The following is a 27,746-nucleotide window of genomic DNA, read 5'->3' as shown; positions in this document are numbered from 1 at the left end:
TTAACTTCCTAGTTCGTGTCTTTCTCTGCGGAGACCAAGCAAATATGAGTTTCTTCTCTTCCTGAATGACTTAACACTTGCAAAGTCAATATATATATAATGTCAGAAGCGTGGGATTAATGAGCTCTATGTAACAGCCAAGCAGTGGCTAGCTCAACAGTGTAAAAGAGAAGGGGAAATTTCAAGGAGTATGCTTTGTACTTCGGCTCATGACTGGAAGGTAACTCAGTCTCAAACGTCTTCGGACTGGACCGGGTGTCCTTGTTTTGCTCATCATCATCATTTTCTTTCTGTTCCTGAAGTCAGTGCAGTTTTCTGTCCCATGACTTTTTCATACCCATGTGCAAGGAATTGCAGCATCCGGCCAAGTGGGAACAGAGCTCCCCTCAAATACCGACAAGCTCTGACTGCAAGTTCCCCTCATCTAAAATTAGCAGGCATCTTCGCTGGGGTTCAGCTGGTCCACAGCTGCAGGTGCCGTGAGGCATTTTGGCCCACGCTTCCCTGTGCTTATCATCTTAGAGCAGATCCATTTCTCTTTCTGCCTAGCTGCTATGTCCTCCTCCTGATTTCATCTGAAATTGTGAGAAAAACGACATTAATTGAAATTCACTTCTTGTGTGAGTTCACCTTTGAGAACCGCTGGTGGAGTTTTATGCCCAGTGATGGGGTCTGGACAGCACAGGTGGCACCAGCGACTGTCCATGAATGTCTTCTGGGAGCGGGCATGCAGTCATAACTGGGAGCACTAGGCATCTGCACTGTGCCAGTCTCTGCCTGGGGACTATGATGCCCTCCTTCAGAAACCAGGAAACTGAGACCCAGAACATGTTCAGTAATTCGTGGCAGCTGAGCAGGATTCCATAACCAATGTCATAACCACACTTATTTTCCGTCACTATCCTTCAGGTTCTTTATGCGTACAGCGGGATCTGTGTCATATCCTAAGGGACGCACAGAGGAAGAGACACCTAGTGTCAGCTGACTGAGGGGGATGGTAAGCTGGGGGACATGAGGTGAGGCCGTTCAAGGCAGATTTGGGATCAAGTTTGAGAGAGATGTCGGGGCTGAGTTGGGGTTCAGGGTCTTCTTCATGTAGGTGTAGGGACAGCGCAAAGAGATGACAAAACTTTTGTTTAGTGGTGAGGAGAGAATCTGGGACAAACGAAGAACGTTTTTAAAATCTTGAAATCATAGAATCTTAAGAGCATTCCCCCAGTAGATGTTTGCCTCCCTCCCACAGTATCTTGGGCAGATGTTAAAATGTGCCCGGCCACTAGGTGCTCCAGAGAGGGGTCGATGCTGTCACTGCTCGTACAGCGCCCTACCTCCTGCTCTCAGTTCTGACCCACTGTCTAGTTTGTTGATCTGTCACTCTCAACATGGCCCCAGGGGACCTTCATTTTTCCCTATCTTCTCAGTTCGAATCTCATTACTCATCTGCAGCCCACTCCCTGGCCTTGCCACCTTCAGTGTCGCCGGTCTTCTAAGCGACACCCACCCACAGGGTGATGGATTGGGAACACACCCCCTTACGGCGTCACACCTGTGCTTTGAAACTCTCCAAGGGACCTTCCTGCCAGCAGGACTCAGCGCAGAGCAAGAACCTTCGCACGCTGATGCTAAGCTGTTTTCCCTGCCCTGTTGCCCCTTGCATCTGGCCTCCAGCACTCTCTCTGAGGCTCTCCCTCTTGCATTCACCGTAGACGCCATGACTTGGTCTGCAGACCCCATGACTTGGCTCCTGTAAGGCGTCCTCTGTTGTAGCACCACATGCAGATGTGACTTGCCCTGTGCACCCTCCCAAGCCCCCCAGGTGGAGTTGGTGCTTTGGTTTTCTGGACTTCATGCACCTCTGCACCACGGCCAATGCAGCCTTTGCCGCCTTCACACGGTGGCTTCCTGTTCTCCATGTGCTGAGTCATTTTCCTCTCCGGGCTCAGCCCAGTCCCTGCTAGACGGTGCGTCCACACAAGCTTTCCCTGAGGATACGCTTAATTGTGGGAAACATCTTCCTGCTCTTGTGTTGAACTCCCTTGATGTAATTTCTGCCTGGATACAATGACGACACCTGGAGCCATTCCATTCAAAAGCCATGTGAATATCTCCGTGCAGCTGCGTGCCATCTGTCTCTTTTCCAAGCTGAAGTTTCTCATTTCCTCAATCCCTCCTCAGATGGCATAATTTCTACGTAATCCTCTACCTGGGACTCTCCTCTGTGAAAGACCTGTGCTTTCTTATTGTCCTTTATTAAGTGAGGCAGAGCACAGAAACTGCTTATGTTTTGATATTCTCTTTATCACACACCCGTGAGAACACAACGCTCATTACGTGTGTTGCAAATGAATGTTTACAACTTACAGAGAAGACTTTACAATTCTCCCCACTACATTTTATCTCTTTGGTTCCAGCCTTTCAAAATCTCTTAACATTTGGATTCTTCCCGTTAATACACTAGCTTTCTCTCTGGGAGAGTTGCCACATCAAAAATGGGCTCAGCCTGCCCTTGTATCAGCCAGAGCCTGGTACTCCCTTATGCCCTGTCCAAATGCAAATGGGGTTTGTCTGGGCCTCGGCTGATCCTCATAATTTCTGATTGCTCACAAACCCTCCTTTCTACAACCTGCTTTATTTCAGTCTATAATTTCTAGAATTTGTTGTTTTTGCAAAGAGGTATGGCGTAGGACTATTTTCCAACACCTCTAATTTCGATGGTTCAAAGATTATTCACAAAGATTTGGGGATTATGTCTGGAAATTTTTGTCCAGAATCCCAACACATCATCCTTTGGGGTCTAAGGACCAGTGCCACGTGATACCCTTCCTAATATTTCCAGTGGGAAAAAAATCTTTCCTTTCAGTGTATTTTCATAGCATTTACTGGTGTCCACGGTATGTGGCTGATGATTCAGAATTTGTGTAATAGTTTGTTGTAAACATGGCTTCCTCCTTGTCAGCAAGAGATCAGAACTATTATTTTATGCAATATCCCCTCTTTTGCCCCCATAACACTAGAATATAGTAGATTTTGAAAGAAAAAATCAATTTAAATAATCAGGGGCTCTGATTACTTTCTCAAGCACCTTCTATCCTCCCTTCCTCCCTCCCTCCCTTCCTTCCTTCCTTCCTTCCTTCCCTCCCCTTTTTTCTCTCCCAGTCTTTCTTTCCCTCCCTGCCTCTCCCCTCCTATCCCCTTTCCTGTTCCCTCTCCCTCTTTCCGTCCTTTCCTTCCTTTTTTATAATTCTTGTTCCACGTTTTGTGGTTTGAATAGCACTCCTCCTGGTGCACATCAAAGCGAAGCAGACGCTGAGTCGTTCTTTCTACCTGCCATCTGTTAACATGAGAACATCATCTCAAGCCTTGTTCTCTTGCTAAACAGCTTCTTGTGTTGCCTGTCACATTTCCCCCCCCACAAATTTCAGCTCAATCTGAGATTTAGACTTTGTGACACCTTGCCTAAAGCCCTTTGCTACTCCTACATATCTATCCTTGGCTCTGTGTTTCCCTCTTACTCTTTTGGGTTGGGGCACGGAGAAATATGAAATATCATCAGGATGGTCTAATGATACTGAAACACAGAAGAAAGGGGCTCTAAAAAATACGATTTGGTAACACTCTGAACGTGCAAAGAAGGCTAGCAAATGGTAGCTGGAAGGAGAATTTGGTGATCAGAAGGTAACTGGTCATCTGCCTTCAGGAGAGCATTTGGAAGGTGGGGGTGGAAGTGAGACCGTGAAGAGTCAGGAGCTAGTGAGAGGTGATGCGTCTGAGCATAGAATCCCCTTTCAATAATCCAGTGAGGAAAAGCAGTAGAGAGAAGGGCATCAGGTAGAAGATGTGCAAACAAGAAAGAACATATATTTTTAAATATATGGGAAGCCGGAAAGATAGTGAACATAGAGATAGAAAATGGACAAGTGAAATATTTTCAATGGGAAAAAATAAAATTATAAAGTAGCTGTTGATTCTGTGTTAATGTATCTTTCTGACCTCAGGCTTCACTGATAACTCTTTCAAAGCCAACAATGTTGATGCCAAGAAATCTCATGGCAAGAGAGCCGGGGTTAAGCAGCGGCGATCTGGGCGCTCTCACTAGCTCGGTCCTGATACGTGATTTTGGACAAGTTCCTTTGTCATGTCGGCAAAACAGGGCATAATGACGTCAAGCTTATACTTAAGCTGTTTGCACCGCTGTGGAGAGACTAATACAAGGCAGTTACAGAGGAGGAGGAAGGCAAAAAGTGGAAAATATGAGTCCTCTGTTGATGCATGCACGATTCGGTTGGCTCTTGGGAAGAAGCGCCCCCGCTAGGTTACGAATATCACGGCGTGGTCTCGCCCAGTTCCCCTGTTCTTTTTGCAGACCACCGTTCCCACCGTGGGTCCGTGTGCTGCACGGAGGTTCTCATCCACTGGACAACACCATGAACGGTGAGTCAGGAGGGTTCACGGCGAGCATCAAGTGTGGCAGCTGTGCCCAGGGAGAGTCTGAGCTGCCTCCTGGTTTGTGTGCCCAGATGTTTTCTTATAGAGGAGAAATCCCACCCATAGCTACATGACCACACTTCTCATTTGTGAAGTTCTAGTTCGGCAAAATGGGACAAGCTCAGGTTCATGCTTCCGTGGGACAGTCCCTTGCACACACCCACAAAAGCAAAAAACCAGCTTGGGAGCATCAGATTTTACCCAGCTTTACTATCTATCAAAAGTTCTTACTTGCAGGCTCCCTCACAACAATCTCCGCCCTTCTGTGGCATTGAAATGGGTCTCATAAAGTAGCTATTTTTGTAAGGGCTATGAGCCTGCATTTATGTTTTTACCAGATGACGAACAGGACTTCCAACCCTTGGCATGCTATGAAAGCTGACACAAAAGTCATGGCTAACTAAATATCCAAAAAAACAAAGCCATATATACTTGCAATCTGAGAAAACTGCAAGTACAAACAGGGACCAAGTAGACCACCCAGGCGGAGCACAGCTCCGGGGCTGAGGCTACTGTCTCTCTCCTGACCGCCCCCTCTCTGTCCCTCACTCCACGGGCTGCCCTTGGCTTGGCCCTGCCGCCATACCAACGTTCCTTTGCTCCCCACTCTCTGACACAGAGGCCTCTTTTTACTCAATTCTCCTGTGGCAAATTTGGTGTTTTGAAAGAATAGTTTTATTAAGAAATTAAGGTGAAAAAAAGAAAAAAAAGAAAGGAAGGAAGGAAGCTAGGAAGGAAGGAAGGAAGGAAGGAAGGAAGGAAGGGGAGGGAGGGAGGGAGGGAGGGAGGAAGGGAGGAAGGAAGGAAGGAAGGAAGGAAGGAAGGAAGGAAGGAAGGAAAGTAGGTAGGAAGCAAGCAAAGCATAGGAATAAAGTTTCAGAGCACATGCTTCTGATCCTAAATAAACTGCAATTTGGGCATTTATTAGCTTGCTGATGACGTCTCTTTACTGCTCTTCCTTTAGATTATTAAAATTCAAGCTGACTTTTGTTCTTACAAAGGAGGAGAGTTCGAGCTCATTTGCAGAACAGATGAATGGAATGTCAGACCTCAGAAAATGATGACAATTCCTCATGCCCACCCCACCCCCCACCTTAAACTGTGCCCGTGTAGAACCATGAGGCCAGATTCTCTCTGGGAATGGCCTTCTGGAACTGATCTGTTTTTATAATATTAACCCATTTTAAAGCATGCTTAAAATAACTATGCTTCTGTTCAAAGGAAGAAAGGCATTTTGCCACAGAAGCATGGTCAAATTTGATATCCATTGTTTTTTTTTTTTTTTTAAACTACAGCTTATTTGAAGTCCCAGAAGTAGCTCTTAGACTTGGCCTGTGAGTTGACCTGCACTGGCTGGTGTCAACATAACTTTGGACCTTTTTGGGTAGACTCACACTAAAGGAGGTTTTTAGTGATATGGAGTCGATTATTTGATGTGGGAATCGCATTTTTACAAGGTTAGGGATTCTGGGATCATGGGCCCAGCCAGGAATTTGTTCTGTAATCTTGCACATGGAAAGACTTAGAAGTGGAGAAAAAATTAGGGTATGATTACATGCAAAAATGTGGCTTCTGGACTCCTGGATAAGGTTACAGGTTTTTAAAAAATGTAGCACTTGTAGACAATTTAGACTTAGGAGGTCGCTATGCTCTAAAATTGGGAAAGTTCTCAGGTAAGAAAAAATATAGGTTGGCTCAATTGCTTGTATCTCATCTCCCTCCTTCCCGTCCTTCTTTCCTCCCTCCCTCCCTCCCTCCCTTCCCTCCGTCCATCTCCTTTCCTTCCCTTCCCTTCCCTGCCCTTTCCTTTCCTTCCTTCACTTTTACATAAAGAACATTATGTTATATTCACCTAACTAGGTTGCTTGTCTACATGGTAAAGCATTCTTTGCTTATAAACTTTTAGTAGTTTCTAAAAATCAAACAAGGTCAACAATATGGAGGTGACCCTAAATAGTAACCCCCTAGAGTGTTCATTAGATCACAATATTTTTCTGTAATCTATATTTTATTTCCAGTTTTGATCTCGATTGGTGGTTGCTCAAGCAACATCGACGTATTATTAGAAGTGCCCTTATTTGGGGGCAGTAAAAATATTTTATGAAGCAAGTCTTCTGTTGAATCTGTGAATATATCTGAACTCACTCTAATCCAGGCACAGGACCTGTGCCTTATGTGGGTCAGGTTGTAAGTGGGCGATTCTACTAATGAGCTCTGTTTAATAGGTAGGCACCTACTACTTTAAGCTCTGGCTATAGTTTTCCTCTATGACTGAACTGGAAACATTTCATGTCATTAATTAATATTTCAGGAGCCCTGCCGGGCTGAAAGACAGATATTTTGGGGACAAGACCTGGCCTTTCACTAACAACTGCCCACCCCCTCCCCTATAACCCATGACACTTACTCTGTCCTTTTATGCTATACTTTTCACAGTTATAGGCAGATGTCTGTCTCTTGTAAGCCTTTACTCGCTGCCACTAGGGTGTCAGCTTCTACGGTTCTGGGATGGGGTTCTAGTCATCTTTTTTCCATCTGGGACCTGGGCAAACCCTTGTGATCAAACGGAAGTAGTTAAAAAGAACATTTTACGTTGGTTTGAAAAGCAGTTACACCCAGCACGTGGTAGATAATGGTTCAAGAATGGTTTGTTGAATTCGATTTCCTTCTGTGCGTCCACATTAAAACTTGCCGTGACGGAGCAGGTAGAATTGGGTGCCCAAGCCCTCTGCGTTCTTGCTGCCCTCTTGTCTGACTCTGGATCAGGAAGGCTTTACGAAGCGTGTACAAAATGCAAGATTGCAGTGACTTTTGTATCACGGCAGTCTACTTCTCTGAAACTCCTGTCTTCTCGGCATCTTGCATAAACACAGCCTCTTTGCCACGGCACTTATCTTCTTCCTGCTGAAACCTTTGTGTTGGCTCTGTTTTTTTCTCAGGCATAAAGAAAACAAAACCATTCCCGGGTAGTGAAAGGCTCTCTCATGTGATGCATTGCTTTCTCTACCAAGATCCGCCACAAAATACTGGTGTCTAGAGGTAGAGACGCCAACAATAAAAATGCCAGTCCCTGGATATTTTCTGGCAGGAGCCCTTGCAAAGCAATTACTAAATTACAAGGCACTGTTAAGAAGGAAAATAAAGGAAGCATGGGCCTGCCATCAGTCCGGCCCCATGCTTTGGGAAGAGTCAGCAGCGTCCTTAACATCTTTGGAGACTGGGGTGCTTAAATTACAAGCAGCATAGGGTAAATTGAACTGGGCAAGAAGGAGAACGCAATGGGGCCGGGGGAGAGCGGAACGATAAATTTGGCAGAGGGTCGTAGAATGCTGGGAAGGAGTGCCTTCTTGTTTAATGCATTTGCTGCGGAACCCTCGTGGTCAAATAGAAATGACTAATCCAAAAATTTTACTGTGGGTCTTATGAGATGTGCCACGAATGATTCATAGCCTTCGAAATGCAGCTAGTTGGATTTGGCTGTCGAAACGCGACAAGGACAGACCTTTGCCGGTCTGTCAGTTACTGACTCCTCGATAACATTGTCCCCAAAGTCCAGAATGTGGGATTCTGTTTTCTGTGACAGGGTTATGGAAACATCCTTTCGGTATCTTAGTGAGGAGCGCTTGTGAAAAGAATCCAACACAGCTCCCTTTATCCTGGATTTCTCCAAATGTTAAGCAATACGTTGCTCTTAGCGAGCTCTTAGATGGCCTCCCGGTCTCTCCCCAGTTGGGATTAATTGCTCCCTCTTTTGTGCTTACGTAGGATTTGTTTGAAGCCCGATTTTAGCATTCGTGACATTTTTGTTCTTTTCCTGGTAGATGCTCATGTCTGCCTCCTACGCTAAACCCAAAGTTCAGAAGGCTCTTTCTCTTCATCTTGATACATCAAGGCATCAAGCACAGTGCTTGGGATGTGGGGTTCACTAAGGTAAGCCTGCAAAATTAAGTCAGTGGTTAACGCCATTTAGAAAAGATATTTCCATGAGATCGACGGCTCATCTGAAATTTTATGGGGCTACAGGAGATTCAAGTGGAAGGGTTATTAATGTGTACCCATGGAGTGCAACGTATTTCAGATATTTTAATTTGTCGGCAAGGTGGAAGCAACTTGAGGGGAAAACGTGTTAGGGTCACATAAAGAGGGATGCTTTGCATAAGCGTAGACTGGAGAAAATATTACCACATTCTGCTGCTCTAACTGGATTATGCTCAACTGGAGCGCTTACGGAAGAGGTCAACGTTTTCCGTGCGCATCAGCGCTGTCTGGGGATGTCACAGATACGTACTGGGGACGGTGCTACTTGTTCCGCAGACGTGTCTTTGAAGAGCATGCAGGAGGCTGCGTGACATCACTCCACCCTGGACTGACATTAAAACGAGAACATCGTGTCCCCGCATTTTATATAAAAAAAAGTGGCCTGCTTACATACCCTGACAGGTGAAAAGCCAAGGACTCAGATGCTCTTCCTGTAGGGGGTCGCATGTTTGAAAGGGCTCGCTGTCCTCACACCGCAGGGCAAGGGCAAGGACGGGCCCTCGGCCAGAAGCTGGAAATAGCTTCATCACCAGGACCTCCCGGAGCGGGACAGAGTAATAATGGGACCAGCCTGCTAACAATGGCTCTCGTCTGGCCTAGGCTCTTGTTTTCCATGGCTTTTTTGTTTTGTTTTGTTTTGTTTTTTTGTTTTTTTAGTTAGAGTGAAACTCTTACACTGGGCTTCAGCTCAAATTTCTAATTTGGGAGTGTGTGTCTTCTGCCTCACAATGCTTTACCACAAGCCCTCAATTTCCGCTTCCCAGCAATAAAACAGTTCTCACTGCCACGGCACATGCGATAGGGCTTTTTGAAAAGGAAGCCATAATTGACAGCATCGTTGGAATGGGCTGAGAATGAAAGCAAGCAGAGTTGCAAAACCCATGAGAAAATGTATATATATATATATATTTTTGGCCTCCTGATGTCTAGGATTTAGGAGACCGGGGTGTGGCTGACCCTTGCTCAGTTTCTGATCGTGCGAGTGGTGACACGTGTGCAGCTTTCCTCCAAGGCTCTGCGGTCCTGCTGAAGGCACGTCACAGAGTCAGGCAGCTGGGGGACCTTCGCCGGGTTGCTGCCAGGCTGGCTGTCCAGCGACGGTGCGTGCGGGTGACCGCGGGGCCTCCACTCACCTCTCAGCCTCTTCAGCCTCTGCTCCCGCCGCCTCCTCCGCACCACCAGCAGGAGCACAAACAGAAGCAAGATCCCCACCAGGATACAGGAGATGGTCACCAGCATCTTGAGCCCCTCATTGGTCGTCAGCCCTTCTTCGCTTTGGACAACCGACTTAGTGAGTGGAGGGATTGTACCTGAAAGCAGGGCCATGGTGTTAGATGGCTATTAATGAAGACAGCATGGAGGAGGTTTTAGGGATGACGGTTACAAGAGGCGCGCTGTGTGATCCAGGGGTGTCCAGGGTGATGAGAGATGAGAGGAACTCTTTATCTAGGTCCTTGCTGATTTGTTTACTTTCTCACGCCCCTCCTCTGCCCAACTTTCAACTTATGCGGCAGCACATCAGCTAGGGATCTGCACAAAGGGTGAAGCGCGTTTCTTTGAAAGGGACTTCATTTTGCAACGTACTGCTGGGCGCACGCCCTTGAAGACCACACTGTCCAGGCGAGGGGCTTTAAAAAGCCACATGCATCTACCTGGAATTGTCACCCTCAGGGCAACTGACGGAGGCTATTTGAAAAGCTGCACATCAAAGAAGGAACAATAGGTCTGGCAAGTGGACAGGAGTCTGAAGGGAGACTGTACCAGCCACACTGGCTTAAAGAAGCTTAACATCCCTTTCTGTGGGGCTCTTCCCTTGCTTTTTATCACAGGCTTAAGACCAACTCTACTTTAGAAGCTCTCCTTTTAGGGTACAAGAGCTGTGGAAAAAGAGGAAGCATCCAGGTCCCCAAAGCAAGCTCCTTAATGATCAGGCATTATGATACGGTGTCATGAAATTTAAGTTACTTAGAATTATAAGGAAACGACTAAGTAGACTGAACTCTGAGTTATTTCAAGCTGCTTTCTACGTAGAGCCTGAACACAATGGGTGCAGAGATTCAAACATACATCCTCACTTCATGGGGCATGCATTCTGGCACCTTCCATTATGTAAGACTCTCCAGCCCACTGTATTTTCCAGGTAAACCAAGGGCCAGGAAGTCAGGGGCTTAGGAAAAAATAATGCAAAGATAATGCAATTCGTCCCTGCACACCAATGGTCTTCAGCCTGCATTTCGTAGTAGAGCAGGGATAACAGAATCCCAGTCCCCTATGCTATCTGCCGAGGCCAAGAAAAGGGTTCTTCCAACTGTGCAGTGTTTTTAGCTGGAATCCCAAGTCTGGGATGCTCAGAACCCATGTAAGAGGATGCAGTGAAGACGGTCTGCAAAAGCAAGACGGCAGAAGGACCCGTGCTACCGTTTGACTAAGGAAATGGCAGAAGAAAGAGTCAAAGAAAGAAAGGGAAGCATCTGAGGTCTGACTGGCACGGGCGTGAGGCTAATTGCCCACGTCCATTTCTCCAAAAATCAAAGGAAAACCTTCAGCCAGATATGACAAAAGAGATGTTGAAGCTATAGATCCATGGGATCAGTTCAAAGAAATCCATAATCCTTTTCAAGGAAAATATAAGTATGTATTTTTGTTTCCTACTGCGATAAAATTATTTCAGATTTCAGAAAATCAAATGTAGCTCACAGGACTTTTTGTGATTGTAATCTAAGACCTTGGATAAAATGAGAGCATTGCTTTTTTTTAAATTTTTTTTTAGCAGACAAGCATTTAAAATCTGCACGTTGCTTTGTAAATTTGAATCATAGTTTCCAATTCTGCATGTGAGTGGTTTCTAATTCAAAGATTAGCGTGACCATATCGCCAATGTGCACGCCGAGGCCCAGTGCTCTGGCATGTCCACAGATTACAGAGAAGTGATGTGCCGGCATGTGATTATCTTAAGTCAATTACTGTAAGCCGATAATAAGAAGTACGCTTACTTAAGCGTAAATACTTACTTATTTTACTTACACGCTAAAATAACAAGTACGCTTACTGCCCCAAAATGTACCTGCTAGCAGAGGGCTTTGGGGGAACTCCTAAATACAAAGCAAGGTGTTTGGTATGCGAAAGTCCTTTATTTTGTAAGATCAAAGACTTAAACCATGTTGGAAGAGAAAGCCGATAGGAAGGGCTGCTCTCTGCCTGTGGGTGATGCTTGGAGACGGGACACCTTTGAACGACATCCCTTGCCTATAACTGAGGGCTGGTGTAACCAATGTCAGGAAGGCTTCCACCGCAGGGCCTTCTTACGTGCATGGTCTGGACTCCAGCTGAGGGGGACTTTGTGGAGAGACGGCCCCGGAAAGGAGACTTGGGGATGGGTTTACAGTGTTCCAGAGCAGGAAGAACTCGTTCTGGGCCATCTAGCACAGGCCACAGAAAACGGGCAAATGAGGATCCTAGCCCACGTCACCTTGTCGGCTTCCTTTGGTTGTTTCTGAGGGTCTGTGGGTTCACGGACACTCTGCTTAGGGCAGGATAGCCTCCACCCCAAAGAGGTTCTTGCTAGAGCTTTAATTAAGCAAGATCCCAAGTACACATGAGCAGAGGAGGGGACACCCTTTAGCCTGCCTAGTGATGAATAAAGCATTGGGGTATTTGCTCCAGTATAGACTTTCTGGGCTAAGCCATCCAGCTCTGTGGTCTGACCTAATCAGTGGTGTTGGCCAGAAGGCTCAGAGGGGCGAGGGGGATGCTAAGCCAGGAGCTCCAAGCATCCTGATGAACTGTGGTGGGTCTTGTGATTGAGCTCCTAACTTACCCACTGCTTTTCCCTGAGTGAAAGTCACCACAAAGCTGCAGAAATCAGCACCCATATGCTGCTATTTAAGACTTTCTAAAGTTCCCTAACCACAGAGCAATCAATGACACACTACCTTTCAGCTTCACGGGGCTGGGCATTTGTTCAGATGTCAGTAAATGGCCTTTGATACTAGTTGTAGGAAAAAGAAAAGGATAAAAACTCGTATCAGTTATTTTTGATTGACTAAACATCACAAGACACCTCGCCTCGTTTTCAGAAAGGCCATGCGAACTGCATGTGTGTGTGTGTGTGCAGGGGGGCGGGACACACACTAATATCTTACGACACTATTCTATTTTCATCAGTGCCTCCATTTCCATTCAGGGCCTGACATAAGCTCCTTTACCATGAAAACGGTTTCTGCGCATGCAATTTAAGGGCTAAATGAGAGCAAAGACGAAGTTATGTGGGTTGGGATGGGGTGGGGGAGGGGTGAGGAGACAACAAAGGCAGCGTTAGCTCACGGTCATTGACAAAGGCAGAGAACCACGTGTTCGGTAAGTGAACGTTAAGAATCCTTCAGCCCGAAGACAAATCACTCCTGCACCAAGATGCCCTAAGGAGATTCCCGTTGGCCCTCAGCCCCTTGTTTCTGGAACAGAGCCATGGTCACGTGAACGCAGTCAACTAGGGAGCCTCACAGGGAGCCAACGGAATGGCCCTGATGCCTAAAGGGTTCTGTGGGCGCTGGTCGCCCTGTGCCAAGGATGAATGCCGAATGGGAGAGGGACAGTAAGCACGTGCACACGTCTTGCGACACAAACAGGAGGGCTGCGAAGCCAGCCGGCTTACCGCCATCATAGTTCAGCGTGGCGAAGTTGGCCTGCTTCTCTGCACAGCCGGCACTGTTGCAAACCCTCATCTGCAGCTCGTACCAGGTGGCTTCCTGAAGGTCGTACAAAATGTACGACTTGGAGAGAGAGGTCCGCTGAGCCGTGGTCCAGACCGTGGTCCCAAAGGGTCTGTACTCAAGTGTGAAGGAGGTGATGGGACAGCCGCCATCGTTCCAGCCAATGAGGTTCAGCCTCACGCGCGTGGTGTTGATGCTGGCGAAGAGCTCTTGCTCCTTGGAGAACTGGGGCTCTGAGGGGGAAGGCACAGTGGGGGGGTCAGCTCATGGGATACACCCATGAAGGCTGTCAGAGCAGTCACACAGCTTCTTTTGGCTGCCTTCCCCGCCTGGGGGAGGAGTTCGGCCCAAGTCTGGATCATAGGCCACTTGCAACGAGTCCGCTATTTATAGGGACCTATGGACCAATGGGCAGTCTCCAACCATAATAACCTGGGTGGGAGAGGGAAAATGGGGTGGGTAGGGGTTATTTTTGTGTATCTTAGAGCTCTTGAAGAACAGTGCTATTTTCATGAATGCGTTTCCTTGAGTGGTTCTCTTTCTTTTCTTAATGTTTATTTATCTGAGAGAGAGAGCGTGTGCAAGAGAGTGCAGGGGAGGGGCAGAGAGAGAGAGAGAGAGAGAGAGAGAGGGAAAGAGAGAGAGTCCTAAGCAGGTTCCACACTCAGCACGGAGCCTGATGTGGGGCTCGATCTCACAACTGTGAGATCATGACCTGAGCCACAATCAAGAGTCAGGTGCTTAACCGACTGAGCCACCCAGGAGCCCCTCCTTGAGTGGTTCTGAAGGAATCAGTGTTGTGTATCGAGCTGACCTGTTTCTACTCTCATGCGGACAGATCTGACTCAAGAGAAGTCTAGTTGAATTTGGGAAGTGCAAGCAGGTATCCCTTGCTATCCAAGCACTTCCTGCTGGAGCCCAGAGCCTAATGGATATATTTCTGCGTAAATCAACACCTCACCCTTTGAACCCTGGCCGCATCTTATCCGCAACTCTGGTGCCAGATCCAAACAGCGCCTTTGTCTTCCCATCTCTAGCTCTTTTGCCATCCCGTGCACCAGATGGGAGTCAGATGTGAGGGGGAGCCACAAAGACTCTCTCTTCACTGCCTCACCTACACCCACGTGCCACTGTACCCCTCCTCTTACTGGTGTCCCCAGATTGCAATTACACCACTGAGTGTCGTTTTCCTCTCGGGGTTCATCTCCTCCAACGTCCATGTTTCAGATTAAAAACCAATTCACATTAAAGGTCAACAGTCTATCCCACTCACTTCCCACCTGAAAAGGGGGAGGCCTCTGAGGCAATGTGAAAAGTTCTGGATGCAGGGGTCATGGGGTGACTGAGGAAGAAGATCACACCAGAAGAAGGTGACAGGGCAAATGTCTTATTTCATGGCCACCCAGCCGGGGCACTTTATGTTGGCACCAAAGCCCTTGATCTTCAACTGCTACTCCTTTTCTCCACTGCAAATGAGATAATGAAAAAAGAGAACCAGGATATTCTCTAAAGACTGGCCACCTCTCTCATTTCACTGTAACACTTCCAGACCTGTTTCGGGAACCACAAGGTTCAAACTCACAACCGAGCGTGCAAATATATGATGCATCTTTTGGGATTCCGATCCCCCATTCGATCTCGAAAACAGGAAATGTAGAAACCAGAAGGCATACATACCTTTCCCCAGCGTTTTCGCTTCTATGATTTCACTTATGCGTCCTGGTCCCACTCCATTCTGCGCAGTAAGAGTGAACTTGTACCAAGTACCACACTTCAGGTTTTCCAGGCGGTAAGAGCGCTCACTTGGGCTGATTGGAAAACTTCCCCACTGCTCGCTGTTGTCCTCAGAGTACTGCAATATGTATCCTACAGAAAGCACGAGATATTTAAAAGAGCATTATTTCCGTTCTCCTAGAAGCTGGTGGGCGTTTTCATTTTGTATGGGGTGAAAGTTCTCAGAATTCACACATCTTTGGAAGAGAACATCTGAAGTCTCCCTGATGCAGGAAATTGAACCTAGGCTAGGAGGAGTGCCATGATGATGTTTTCATTAGTAGTTAGGCCATACCCGACATACTATAGTGTATCGCTAAGTGGGATGGTGAAAATAAAACCACTTTCTCCCCATTTCCTTTTAAATGGTGTAGTGGGGGCTCCTGGGTGGCTCAGTCAGTTAAGCATCCAACTTCGGCTCAGGTCATGATCTTATGGTTCGTGGGTTTGAGCCCCAGCTTGGAGCCTGGAGCCTGCTTGGGATTCTGTGTCTCCCTCTCTCTGGCCCTTCCCCCCTCGCAATCTGTCTTTCTCTTTCTCTCTTTCTCAGAAATAAAATATATCACTAAAAAAATTTTAAGAAGAAAAAAGGTGGCGCGGGCAGCAGGGAGTAGGCACGAAATCTCTAGACATCTGGCTTCAGAGCACACGTGCCTGAATCCTGGGCTATCATCATGATCCGAAGCTGAATTATTTTCAAGAGAACCAAAGCTCTGGAAAAGCTGGACCGATGTGATCAAGGGGGTAGGAATCTCATCCACGAACCCCTACCCAGTCCACAACCACAAAGGGAACCAGCTCTAAATCCTGTAGCCATCCCAACACTTCAACGGCAACCTGCCTCTCCTTGTCTGAAAAATCCTTCCAACAGTTCATCTCCACACATGACCACTATTACCTGCACTCCTACTACCACGAACATCAACCGTCCATTTCTTGAGTGCTCACCACGTGCCATTCGTTGTCCTCACCCCGTTCCTTTCATTACCTCACCTGGACCTCTGAGACAGTGATTGTCTCCACAGTGAGATGAAGACCCTGAAGTCCAGAGAGGTTAGGGGACTATCCTAGAGCCCCATCAGTAAGATTCAAAACCCACCTCAGACTCCGAAGCCAGCACTCCTGGCCCTTGTGATCACTGAGGCATTCCTCCTTGGTATGGCCTTCACTCTTGTTGCCCCAGCGAATTCCTGGGGTCAAACATGTCTGGTTTTCTCTGTCCCTGTCTCCTCCATGTTCATACCCCAACAACCCAGGTACCAGTCTGCCTGGTGCATGGTGCCTCCACACCAGTGGGCTTGTATCTTCCTCCAGCCCGTGGGGCTCCATTTTTAACACAGGCAAGACACTTCTCAGCTCTGCACTACAGAGGTTCCTAACCCCACATTGGCAGCATTAGGTGTTTTGCAGACCTCCCACATGGAGGTCCCCTGTCCTCGATTCTTCCTTCTGGGGTCAGGGTCTGCAACCTCCCTGTTCTTTGCTCCTTCCTTCCCCTCTGGTCCTCTGCATCCTTGGGGTCCCTCTTCCTTTCCCAGCCTTCTTTTCTCTTTGAGGGTTCCTATCTGCACCCCTCAAATCTCCTTCAGTACCTGACAGGTGGCTGAGGGTTTGTGTTCCCCATGCTCCCAACATCATTTCTTGGCTTCCCCTCCAGCCCTGCCCAAACCACCTCCTTGCTGCCCTGGACATAACCAGGAGTATACTTTCCTTCTAATTTCCTCCATCCAAATCACATCTGGGAAGCTTTTATAACCCTTGGCAATGGGATCCCCCGTGCCAATGGCTTTGGCCACCACTGTGTTTCAGGGACCCCCATTTGTCTTTGTTTGGAAATTCTTCATTACTAAAACTGGCTTCATCTCCAAGACCTTCCACTCTGACACTTTCTGTACTACCTCTCCCCTGCTCTCATGCTTACAGAACCAAAACTTCATTTCATTTGAGATTGGGGTCCTAGAATCCCTTGAACTCTTACCCCAATGCCCCATTTTTCCCCCATAACAATGTTCTCTAACCAGCCTAGAATCTTCAGGAGGCCATTTTCACCATGAACTTGGTTTCACTCACTCTTATGACTTCTGGCCACACTTACTGGGCCAGTCATCAGCTCTGGTAACCTGAGATCCACTTTTCCTCCCAGCTGTCCGGCACCACTTGAGGAAGTCATTAAACTGAAAATTGTGACCATCACAATTTGGGCTATTTATCTGCAGCTGGGGCCTCGTTCCCTCTTGGCAATGACTTTGTTGGTCTATTAATGACTCCCTGTGCATTTCACATGGCAGCTGTTACAAATCTTCCTCACTTCCCCACACTCCCTCAAAACCACAAACACATCCTCACTACCCAATAAGCCAAGTGGTATTTTTTAAAAGGGAAGATCCTCCCTTTCACTCAGTGGAGTGCTGATAAATGTTTAACAACTGGCTGTTCAAAAAGAAAGAAAGAAAGAGAGAGAAGTGAAGGAAGGAAGAAAGGAAGGAAGGAAGAGAAAGAAAGAAAGATAGAAAGAAAGGAAGGAAGAAAGAAAGAAAAAAGAAATGAAGGAAGAAAAGGAAGGAAGAGAAAGAAAGAAAGAAAGAAAGAGAAAGAAAGAAAAAGAGAAAGAAAGAATGGAAGAAAGAAAGAGAAAGAAAAAGAAAGAAAGAAACGAAAGAAAGAAAGAAATGAAAGAAGAAAGGAAGGAAGGAAGAGAAAGAAAGAAAAAGAGAAAGAAAAAGAATGGAAGGAAGGAAGGAAGAGAAAGAAAAAGAGAAAGAAAGAATGGAAGGAAGGAAGAAAGGAAGGAAGGAAGAAAGGAAGGAAGGAAGAGAAAGAAAGAAAGAAAGAAAGAAGAAAGAAAGAAAGAAAGAAAGAAAGAAAGAAAGAAAGAAAAAAGAAAGAAAGAAAGAAATGGAGCCCTGACCAGTAGCATTTCTGATTTCTGTGGTGTATAAAGATCCCCAGCCTGGGTGTAGTCAGTAAGTGCAAGGTGGGGAAGAGAGAAGACAGCTTGCTCTCGTGAGTTGGAAAGGAGCTGACTCCAGCATCCCACTGGTTTTGCCCTGAAATGGCCCCTATTTCCAATTGTCTGCTCCTTACTCAGAAGAAGGGATGGTCTCTGCTTTTGGAAATCCAAGCCGGCTACCCCCTCCCATGTGCTCTAGGACTAGCCCCCCACCCCTGTGCATCTTCAGTCTGTTCCTCCAGATTCTCTTCCTTTCCTGGGGCCACAGCTTGCTTAGAGTGATGCTCTCCCAACTTCACGCCGGTAGAAATATCACGCTTCTTTGTTCCTCAGGACAAACATCCTTTACTCTTTTCTGCTATGGACTAATTGCAAAGCTTTGTGCAAATAGATCATTTCCCATATAAATTCTAGGTTCTCCATCTTTCCGTGTTTTAGAAGTTACAACGAAAACTGTGGTTATTTGAATGAATGATTGAGTACGAGAGTGAATGAATGACGGAGTGTTGACAACATGGGGAAGAAACAGTATGCAGAATCTTGGGGGAGAGATTACCAAATTCTTTCTTTCTCTTCTGCCTTTGTTAACCTTTCACTCAAATTGGATGCATAATGATAAATTTGTGAATGAGATGCCTCGGATGGATGATGAGTTTCAGTACATACCATAAAAATAGATGTGTGGCTTGCTGTTGAGGTAGTGGGAGAATTAATTATAACTAACACATAACGATTACTTGATGAAGATGTGTCACTTATTGGCCTGGGGATAATGACAATTAATGACTGTGGACAACCTACTGCTTATTACCTCTGATGGAACTGCCCCCATTGTCTCCAGGGAGCCACGAGAGGGTAATGGAAGAAGACGTTGTTTTGGACACTGTAAGCCGAGGCTGATCAGGTGGAACTAGATAGGGAACAGTTTTTAGGAGACAAGAATCAGTTTTTCACATCTTTCATCTGCTTTAACAGCCATTTACCAAATCATTTTTAACAACCATTTATTAAATAAGTGTTTTAGGGTGCCAAAATACGCAATTCACTTCTGTCAGAGTGTCTATTTAGTCGATGTCCTGGGTTAAAGAGATAGAGCAGACTGAATCTATTACTTAACGAAAAACTGCATTTCTACTTGGATTTATATCTAACACACTTCCGCTCGGATTCCTTGAATTTCTGAGTTGTTCGTCGCTGATTGAAATCTTCTTTCAACTTACTAAGGATGCATGCATTACTCTGAATTTCAGCCATGATTCAAGTGAGAAAGATAAGTGGCACCCACTTAGCTGTTCTGTTCTCAGGGAGGGGGAGGGGGAGGTGAGAATGGCTAGTGAGAAAAAGAACTGTAAAAATTTCCACTTTTTAAGCTACTCTTCCAAGATGTCACACACACACACACACACACACACACACACTCAACTCTGAAAATCAAAGGCGTGCCATTGAGTGGCTACACAAGAACTTGCATACTCATACAAGGTTTGAAGAATACATAACTTCCAACCAATGGACCTCAATATTCTTTTGGATCAGCACCGAAGACAGAACCATGGAAGAAATTCAGAATCATGTTATCCAAATGATATAGAAAGCTTCCCATAAAATGCCCATCTCTTTTCTTCTGAGAGAGGCCCGTATATATTGAAGGTGGGGAAAACTGACCCCTTTAAGAGTCACAATATCACGTCAGTCTTCTAAAACACCATGGAATTCTGTTGGCTCCAATTTACTTGAAGCTGCAGATCGACTTGGCGTCATTTTTTAAAAATATACTTGCTCTCTTCCCCTCGTCTCTCACTGAGGACAATACTAATTTTATTGTTACTCGCTGTGATTTATTAATGTGACACCACTTAAATCCAAAGAAGCATACCCTTTGATTTTTCTACTGATAAAGTATCACTGTGCAACCAAACCTGAACCGAGACGGTGACCACTTGGGATTTTACACCTGGCTTTAATTTGACCATCTTGGATTTGTCATGTACTTTTTGTGTCTGATATCAAGAAAAACCATATACGCTGTATTAAAAACCCCACCAAATATTATAGCAGTTTGCTTGGTTGGAGTCCTTTTAATGTACATTGCATAGAAAAGTTTAGCCAATTAGCAGATAGAAGACCTCAGTTTAGGCCTATCTTTTGTTTATGTCTTGTGGGTTACACTTACACATATGTAAAAGAAACCATGCAATTGGTGGACATTATCAAGATGAACTTTCTCCGCGACGCAAAAACGTTAGTAAAAGATAATAACAATGTATCTCTTATCCTTTTTCTAGTGTTATCTTTGGGACGATGAACGTTTCTATTTTCTTTGATTGGCAGCATTCCATTTTCCAAAATGAGCATGCATTTATCTATTTTTGTACTAGAAAATAGCAATGAGCTCCTTAGAAAGGCTGATTTTTAGATCAGGTCGATGTGACTCTTCGCATATAGGCACGCATCTAAAGAAGCCGTTAAAAAGAGTCCCCAGGTTTTGTACCTTGTACTTGTAAATTTAAAATAATCTCATCCGATCCCCAGTTGTTATTGGCGATGCAGCTGTAATAGCCGGAGTCCTCCGCCTTCACGGTTCGGATAACGAAGCTCCCGTTGCTGAAGACGCTTCTCCGCCCATCAACCGTTACCAGGCTGGGTGTCCCGTTACTGCCTCACAGGAAGAAAAGGGCACAGATTAAAGAAATTACAATCCAAATTAGCTGAGACTGGGGAAAAGCATAAAGAGTCTTTTCTGAAGTAGATAACACATTTGGAACTAAACTGTGATTCTATGACATAAACAATCAAACGGCTGAATTTCGTTCTTTGTAAAAAAAAACAGGCTATGGTGGAAGTTAGCTCTGTGCTGGGGGCTTGGATTCTGGCTCTCACATCTGTCAGGGCCCATCACATCCCTAATGGGTGTCTCTCTCTCTCCTCCACCATGTACGCACGGCGACTTCCTCTTGTAAAAATTCCTTCTGGGACAGAAGTGCCATTTGGACCCAATCGCATAAGGACAACTAAATTTGAGGGTCTCTTGTAGATCTGCTTAAATTCACAGGTGTTGGTGATTTTGACAAAGAAAGTGGACTGTGGTCTCTCAAGAGGGTGATGAGTTGGTCTCAGTGTAAAGGGAGCTCCCTGTGATCATAACCGTATCCTTGGTGGCGACTGTCCAGTCACCTAGGGTCATCCTCTCGTCAGGCAGAATGCCTCTTGACCCTTGGGAGCTTATTCATTTCCTTGGATTAAGTGATTTTATTTACTTTTTTTTAATTTACTTATTTTTATTTGGATTAACTGATTTTAAAAGAGAGGAGAAAAGTGGTCCCTGGGCCAAGACCATTATTTCAATAGTTTATATCTTTTAAGTGCTTTTCTTTGAAAATCAGCACTCTTCTGAACCCATTTTATATCAAATCTCCATGCTCATTAGTGAAGTCTCAGCCCTTTATTTATATTCCAATTTCTTCTTCTGAACATAGAGCAAGCACTTAGAAAAGTTACAGGACAGAACACATCTCACCCACTTTCCCCCTCCTATCTTGGCTGCTATTATCTTAATAGTTACTATTAATGTGGAAAACCAGATTTTCTATTAGCGAAGTCCTAATGCATTCCATTTCTTGAAGTTATTTCTCAGAGCACTGGAGGTAGGGTTAGTTGGACCATTATCTCAGGAGAAAAATGGCCACCCGGTCTCATATGAGGGTGGGAGTGTTCATCTTGGTTATAGAGGAAATTTACATGATGAAGTGCAGAGATCATTGGGTTGGTTAGACTATTTTCCTCTCAAGCATTCTCTTATGAATTGAAAGGCTCTGAATTTACAGAAGACTGATACAATACACCAGACCCTTTTGGTGCTGAAGCCGAGATTCTGCCCCCTACGCCAACTCCCTCTCCACCAGAAGACTTGATGTCTCCTGGAATTTTCCTGGAGAATTAGAATTAGACCACTAGCCCCAACCTGGTATGTCTGATGTACTGTCTTAGAGTTTCACTAAAGGCATACATTAGGTTACTGGTTACCTGTCTTTCATCCATTTTACTGCAGGAGAAGGGTCCCCAACAGCTTTACAAGGTAAGGCGATGTCTTTCATCCATGGGGTAGTCACTGTGCCACTGAAGGTCAGGATTCGTGCCGGAGCTGGAGCACCAAACACAGCAGAAGTCCAATTGCACCACGGCTTTAGTGACACAAAGGCCAAAGTGACCTTTCCCAATATAGTAACACCCCCTACAAGGGTGAAGGCAGCACAGCCAACTGATGTCACACCTGTCAACACTATTCCCTGGTATCAGGATGTGTGTAAAGGATTGTCTTTGGAAGAACATACAAATACCTGAAAATCCCTACTGGAGCATTTTCCCCTCCTACTGACGAAATGTGAGGAGCCGAAATTAACTATTTGGGTCTTCATAAGCCCAGCAGCCCCAAGCTGTGTTTTCTATGAGCCCAATTATTTCTCAAGGCACGTTATTAAGCAATTTATCTCAACACCAAAAATGCACATTCAATATACTGTTAATATCGGAGAGAATAGACAATACAGGGCATAAAGCCCCAAAAGATGGAGAGGTAAAACCGGAACAACTTCTATTTATCGATTTTGTGGTACTTTCCTGGCTTTATTGTATCAATTTGGTCTTTGGCACAAACGTTAAGGACAGCGAATGTTTTCAGAGTGGCTTCTCTCGAGGAACACTGTTTGATTGGGACAGTGATTCAGATGCTCCAACAGAAGCATCTGCCAGAGGCATCTGGTATCGGCACGGTCCCAAAGCAGCAGGAGTAGACAGGAGAGAGCCCGGGTGCACCTGTGTCGGCAGGGGCCTCCGTGCAGACCGAGGAGCTGGCCCTGACGGGTTCCTAGCGCTATCTTCTTGGGTGAGACACGGAAGCTGACCCCAAGACATAAGTCTTCCAGAAGCGAAACAATGTGCCCCACCTTTGCCACATGTCGGGATACTGCTTTCTGGGACACACCCTCTCTCTGGAAGCTCAGCCAGCCCAGACACATAGACACAGAGACCACATATGGAAGGTAGCCCCAGTCTGGTTCTAGACCCGTAAAGATTGGACCAGTGTTGGGACCCTGAATCATCTGAGACTTGAGGGTCTGGACTGGCCAATGGGCATGGGGAGCAGGCTCTCCAGGAAAGCCCTAGAATTTCAGGAAATATGGAGTCAAGTCATTACAGAGGCATCCCGGTCTAGAACACCAGCCTTGGTCATTAAGGTCTACCAAACAACTCTTATTTTCATTGTTCGGAGTGCTGTGGGCCAGAACTGAAACCACATGCTGGTGGGTTCAGAAGCTGAGCCTGTTTTGTGCAGCAAATATTACAGCAAGGTCTTCCTCCTTAGAGCAGAGCCTTCAGAGACGGCTCATGGACGGCACACTTTCTCCATGGTATTCTAAGGTGGAGGCCACTTTTTCAGTCATTGACGTTTTTTAATTTTTTATCGTAACAAAAATATTTTGGTCAGGTCGCGTTGGACTTCTGGCATTGGTGGTATGGCATGCTCCATTTCAAGCCCTTCAGACCATCCTTTTATAGGATGAGGAGTATTTTTGCAGCAAAATTGGGATGATCAGGAAATCCAGCTAGAGGTAGGGACTTAACAAGCTTTTGAACATCCCCCGTCCTACTGTAAGGAACAAACTGCACGTTGAATCCAGAAGTTATACACGTATTGGGATGTGAGTGAAAACAAAGTGCCCCAAATTAATACTTGCCACGTTTCATGCATTCCGATCTTTTGTACTTTTCTCCTTTCAAGTCAGTCTAGACTATCTGACTCTATTCCATTTTAGTGCTGTCATGTGTTAGCTATAACCCTTAAAATCAATTCCAGGCCTTATGAATAATTTCCCATCAGCATTTTGAGAAACAGAGGCCAGAACCACTTTGTCTTGAAGCCCGACACACTCAGTGTGTAGAATTAATGCCCACTGGGGGCAGCTGGAAGGTCAAGGGTCCTCATCTGAAATTCCAAGACTAATAAGCTACAGAGCTCACCAGAACTGGTTTTCAAATGGGCACAGGCAAGAGAATCATCTAGAATCTGTTAGAAATGCAGATTCCTATGCTGATCCGTGACTCAATGGCTCTTTGATGGGTTTAAGGAGTCTTAACGTGCACCTCAGGTGATTCCGAAAATCAATCCGCCTGCACCTGGACGTCCTTCCTGGGTCCTGTACTGCTCGACCCTGGCCCTGGGCTCCTTCGGGATGGTGTTCCTCCGGGACTGGGTCCATGTCTCCGTTCTGCCACTTGATCTGCTAAACAGCAGTCCTCTCTGCGGGGACTCTGGAGTCCCGAACTCTAGAGTTTGGACTTTGCTTCCCACCGACAGATTTGCACTGATGCTGCCTGCATCCATCTCCCAGCAATGACAGGATAACCCGGACCAGTCTCCTTGGGCTGCCGGAAGCTTCATCTCTCCGGCTTGATCCTGTCAGCCTTTGTGGTTTGCCAGTGTCTGGGGCTTCTGGGTGGAGCTTTTTATCTAGAACATCTGCTCCGTGCCTGAGAGGTTCCTTAGCTCAGTCCCTTTTTGGAAAACCCATCTGGATCAAGCCTAACTCTGAGGGAACCCCACTTGAACATGAGAAGCTGAACATTTCTGGAGAAATCCATACAACAGAGAATTTAGGACCCACCAAACATTTACAATCACCGACCTCGGCTGACCTGTCCGCTCTCCCTTCCAATCTTACTGCTTTGTTAGTAAGTTCCTTCCCGCTTCTCTGCAGTGATGATTTCCTATTGTCCTTCCTTTTCTCAAACTCCTTTCTCCACCACACCCCAAATTGCCTAATGCTTGGCAGAGGAAATAGAAAACCCAGGTTGGGAACTCTGCATTTCCTGTCACCAAACCTATAAGCCCCCTTGGCCTTCTTCCTCCAAACCTCAGCCCTGTGGCCCTGCTCTTCCTCCTGGATTATCACCTCCCCCTCTCCACTTGGGTTTTCCCATCACCATACAAACATGTTCTGCTGGCTGACACATTAGCCCACAGTGAAACCAGAGCCTTTCCTTGGGTGAGACCCATCCTCACTCTGGCCTGTGGCTTCTTCCAGGTGGTGTGTGTTTTTGGAGAACTTTCTGCCAAGCAGACCTGTTTCCTCACCTCCCATCTCCTCTGTCCCCTCAACCAGCTCCCATCCCCAGGAAACTGCTTTCAAGGTCAGCGAGGTTGTGTGGCCAACCCAAGGGCATGTCTAGTCTTGTTTGCCTTGACCTCCTAGCAGCTGCTGCCATGGCAGACCCCTCCCTCCTTTCCGAAACATCTCTGTTATTCCTGGCCTTATGCTCCTGGTTCTTCTTGCTGTCTGCCCTCGCCCCTTCCTCTCTGGCATCCCCTGTGCCTCACCCTCCCCAGAGAAAGCTGGTGTTCTGCAGAGTTACTCCGGGACCTGAATCTGTCTCCCCGGTAGGCTCTTCCCATTCCAGGTATGGGGGTGTCTGAGTGCTGACCCCTCTCCATTTCTGCCTCCTGCCATATGTCTCTTGAGAAAAAGGACTTTTCCAACCACCTGCCTGACACTGAACACACAGCAGGAGAGAAGAAGTAAAGCCACTGCAGCATTTCATGGGCTGGTTTGCTTTTATCCCACAGTGCAGTCCTTATGTCCACTGATAATCACTGTTGCTAAATGTGAGAGGGTACGTTAGGGGTGGCGGGATATCATAATCAAAGATTCTAATAGACAAAAAAATCCACCAATTTATTTTCTTCAGCAACAATACATTTACTCTCTAACTGTAATTGTGTTCAAAATGTGACAGTATTCTCCTTTTCCCTCACTACTCTATTCTGCTTCTTTCTTAGTATCACACTAATAAGCACGTTATCATGAGCTCTGAGAGGTAAAATCGGAATCTTGGAGTGTTCTGTTCTCTTTTGGGCACCTAGCAGCCTTGTTAGGAAAACATTGCCAATGTGGTATATTCCAAAATCAGGGGGCACCTCCTGCTGGCCCTGGAATTGTGATGTTAGTACATTTACTTGTGAAAAGTGCTAATACAGCGGTACCCTGAACACTGGGGGGAGCAATTACCAGAAGTAGAGTAAGAATATTCTGTGCCTATATGTGCTTTCTAAGGACCAGTATAACATCTCAGTGTGAAGATACCGTATTCGTTTTTAGGAACCTTTTGTTCTTTGGGGACTCGGACTTCCCACTCTTAATTAAGGTCTTGCTTATAGCAATTCTCTCAATACAAGAAGAACTGACGATTTTCTTATATTCGTCAGTTTCCAGAATAAAATAAACATTTCTCTTTAAGAAATACGATGCTTGATCTTGATGAAAGCACAACTTCCTTGAGGAGTTACTATGGGGTGATTTTCACTTACCCCAAGGGGTGAGTGGGGGCTCTTTGTCTTTACTTTCCTTAAGGCACTTTGAGTTGTAAAGCCACTAACCCTCGGTGGAGTCTTTTCTGATTTGCACAAAAGCCCAGTGCCAGCTAGCAGCAACCTTATTTCTTACGCTGAAATGTGATAACACGTGATGTTCTGGTTTTCTGGGGATTTTTAGGGCACCGTAAGCTTTATTTCTGATAGAACAGGGATTTAAAAACAGTCCAATTACGATGGGAAATGAGGTCTTTTCTACAATGGCACACCTTTAGCTAACGGCTCTACCGTGATGATTTCACTGCTGTTTCCTCTCCCAGCTGAAGTCACCGCGACCACCCAGACGCTGTACTGACGGTTCCGACTCAGGTTGGGAATTCTGTAGGAAAATGAGTCAGGAGAGGCTTCAAACTCGCTGATCACCTGTGGAAGGAGACACAAATGTTCCCACATTCAAGGAGGCAAATGGCACAAAGGGATTTCCTAAAGGCGTGGTTACCAACATATTATCTATCCTCAGAAAAAAAAGTCACCACTAGTCCTTTTCTAAAAGGCTGGGATATATTGATATTGATACTGATGTTGATATTGACATCTCACATATACATATAGAGAGTTTACATTTCTCTATGCAGCCGCTTTGGCAGCCACCAATGAGTAATTTAGCCATTTATATGATGGGTCATGGCCCAAATGTTTTTGGCTGAGATACAGTAACAAAAACAGATTTTCCCTCCGACCCCAAACAACCAGAGAACACACAGAGTATAACCAAAGTCTCAAAGGTATTGCCTAAGGTAATGAAGGACAGAGCTCTCTGAAATGTGGAAAACAAACGAAGTAAGCCTATGATTGCAGAATTTTTACGTTTTTGTGAGAGTCTCTAGGCTGTGGCACAGAGAAGGAGTCCAGGAGGAGCCCAGCAGCTTCCCTGAGTTAAGGATCTGCACCTGAGAGACTGAGAAGAGGCTGGTGTTCACAGGATAGAGCTACACAGAGAGAGCACTCTGGGAATCTGAAGACGGTCCCACCTGGGTATGCCGCCAAGCAGATCTGTGAAGGTATTCGAGTAAACTACCAGAAACTAGGGAAACAATTACCTGAATGGATTGGAGGTCAAGGTGCCCAGCATTCACACAGGGTTGGGAATAGTGCCTGTTCCACCAGCCGGATTAGAAGCCCTCACGATTCACAGGGCATTGGATACAACGCATAAGGGTCTTACCTCGGTGGTGGGGAATAATTAGGTCTAGACTGAATACCACACTGGTATTGCCTAACAAATATTAGAAGCAAAATTCATATAGATGATATTGTCACTAACTAACTTAACTGCATCCCAGAACGAAAGTCAGAATATTTATAGCAGTGAAAATATCCAGTACAAAACAAGGTGAATTTTGTAATGTTTGACATCCCATAAAAT

At 45.9% G+C, this 27,746-nt stretch overlaps 1 protein-coding gene across 1 annotated transcript in view; it reads right to left on the bottom strand.

Moving 5' to 3' along the window:
• The window catches only part of DSCAM (DS cell adhesion molecule), a 754,840-nt gene that overhangs the window by 35,187 nt on the left and 691,907 nt on the right, over positions 1-27,746 (bottom strand). The window contains exons 22-28 of the mRNA XM_042902977.1: positions 26,590-26,743; positions 21,979-22,096; positions 20,447-20,610; positions 18,767-18,865; positions 14,910-15,098; positions 13,175-13,465; positions 9,657-9,833 (exon numbers count right to left, since the gene is read on the bottom strand). Coding sequence (XP_042758911.1) covers positions 9,657-9,833; positions 13,175-13,465; positions 14,910-15,098; positions 18,767-18,865; positions 20,447-20,610; positions 21,979-22,096; positions 26,590-26,743 — 1,192 coding nt within the window. The remainder of the gene's footprint in view (positions 1-9,656; positions 9,834-13,174; positions 13,466-14,909; positions 15,099-18,766; positions 18,866-20,446; positions 20,611-21,978; positions 22,097-26,589; positions 26,744-27,746) is intronic.

Source organism: Panthera leo, chromosome C2 (assembly GCF_018350215.1).
Source record: "Panthera leo isolate Ple1 chromosome C2, P.leo_Ple1_pat1.1, whole genome shotgun sequence".
Taxonomy (NCBI): domain Eukaryota; kingdom Metazoa; phylum Chordata; class Mammalia; order Carnivora; family Felidae; genus Panthera; species Panthera leo.
The sequence above is the reverse complement of the archived record's forward strand: the minus strand, read 5'-3'. Positions and strand labels throughout refer to the sequence as shown.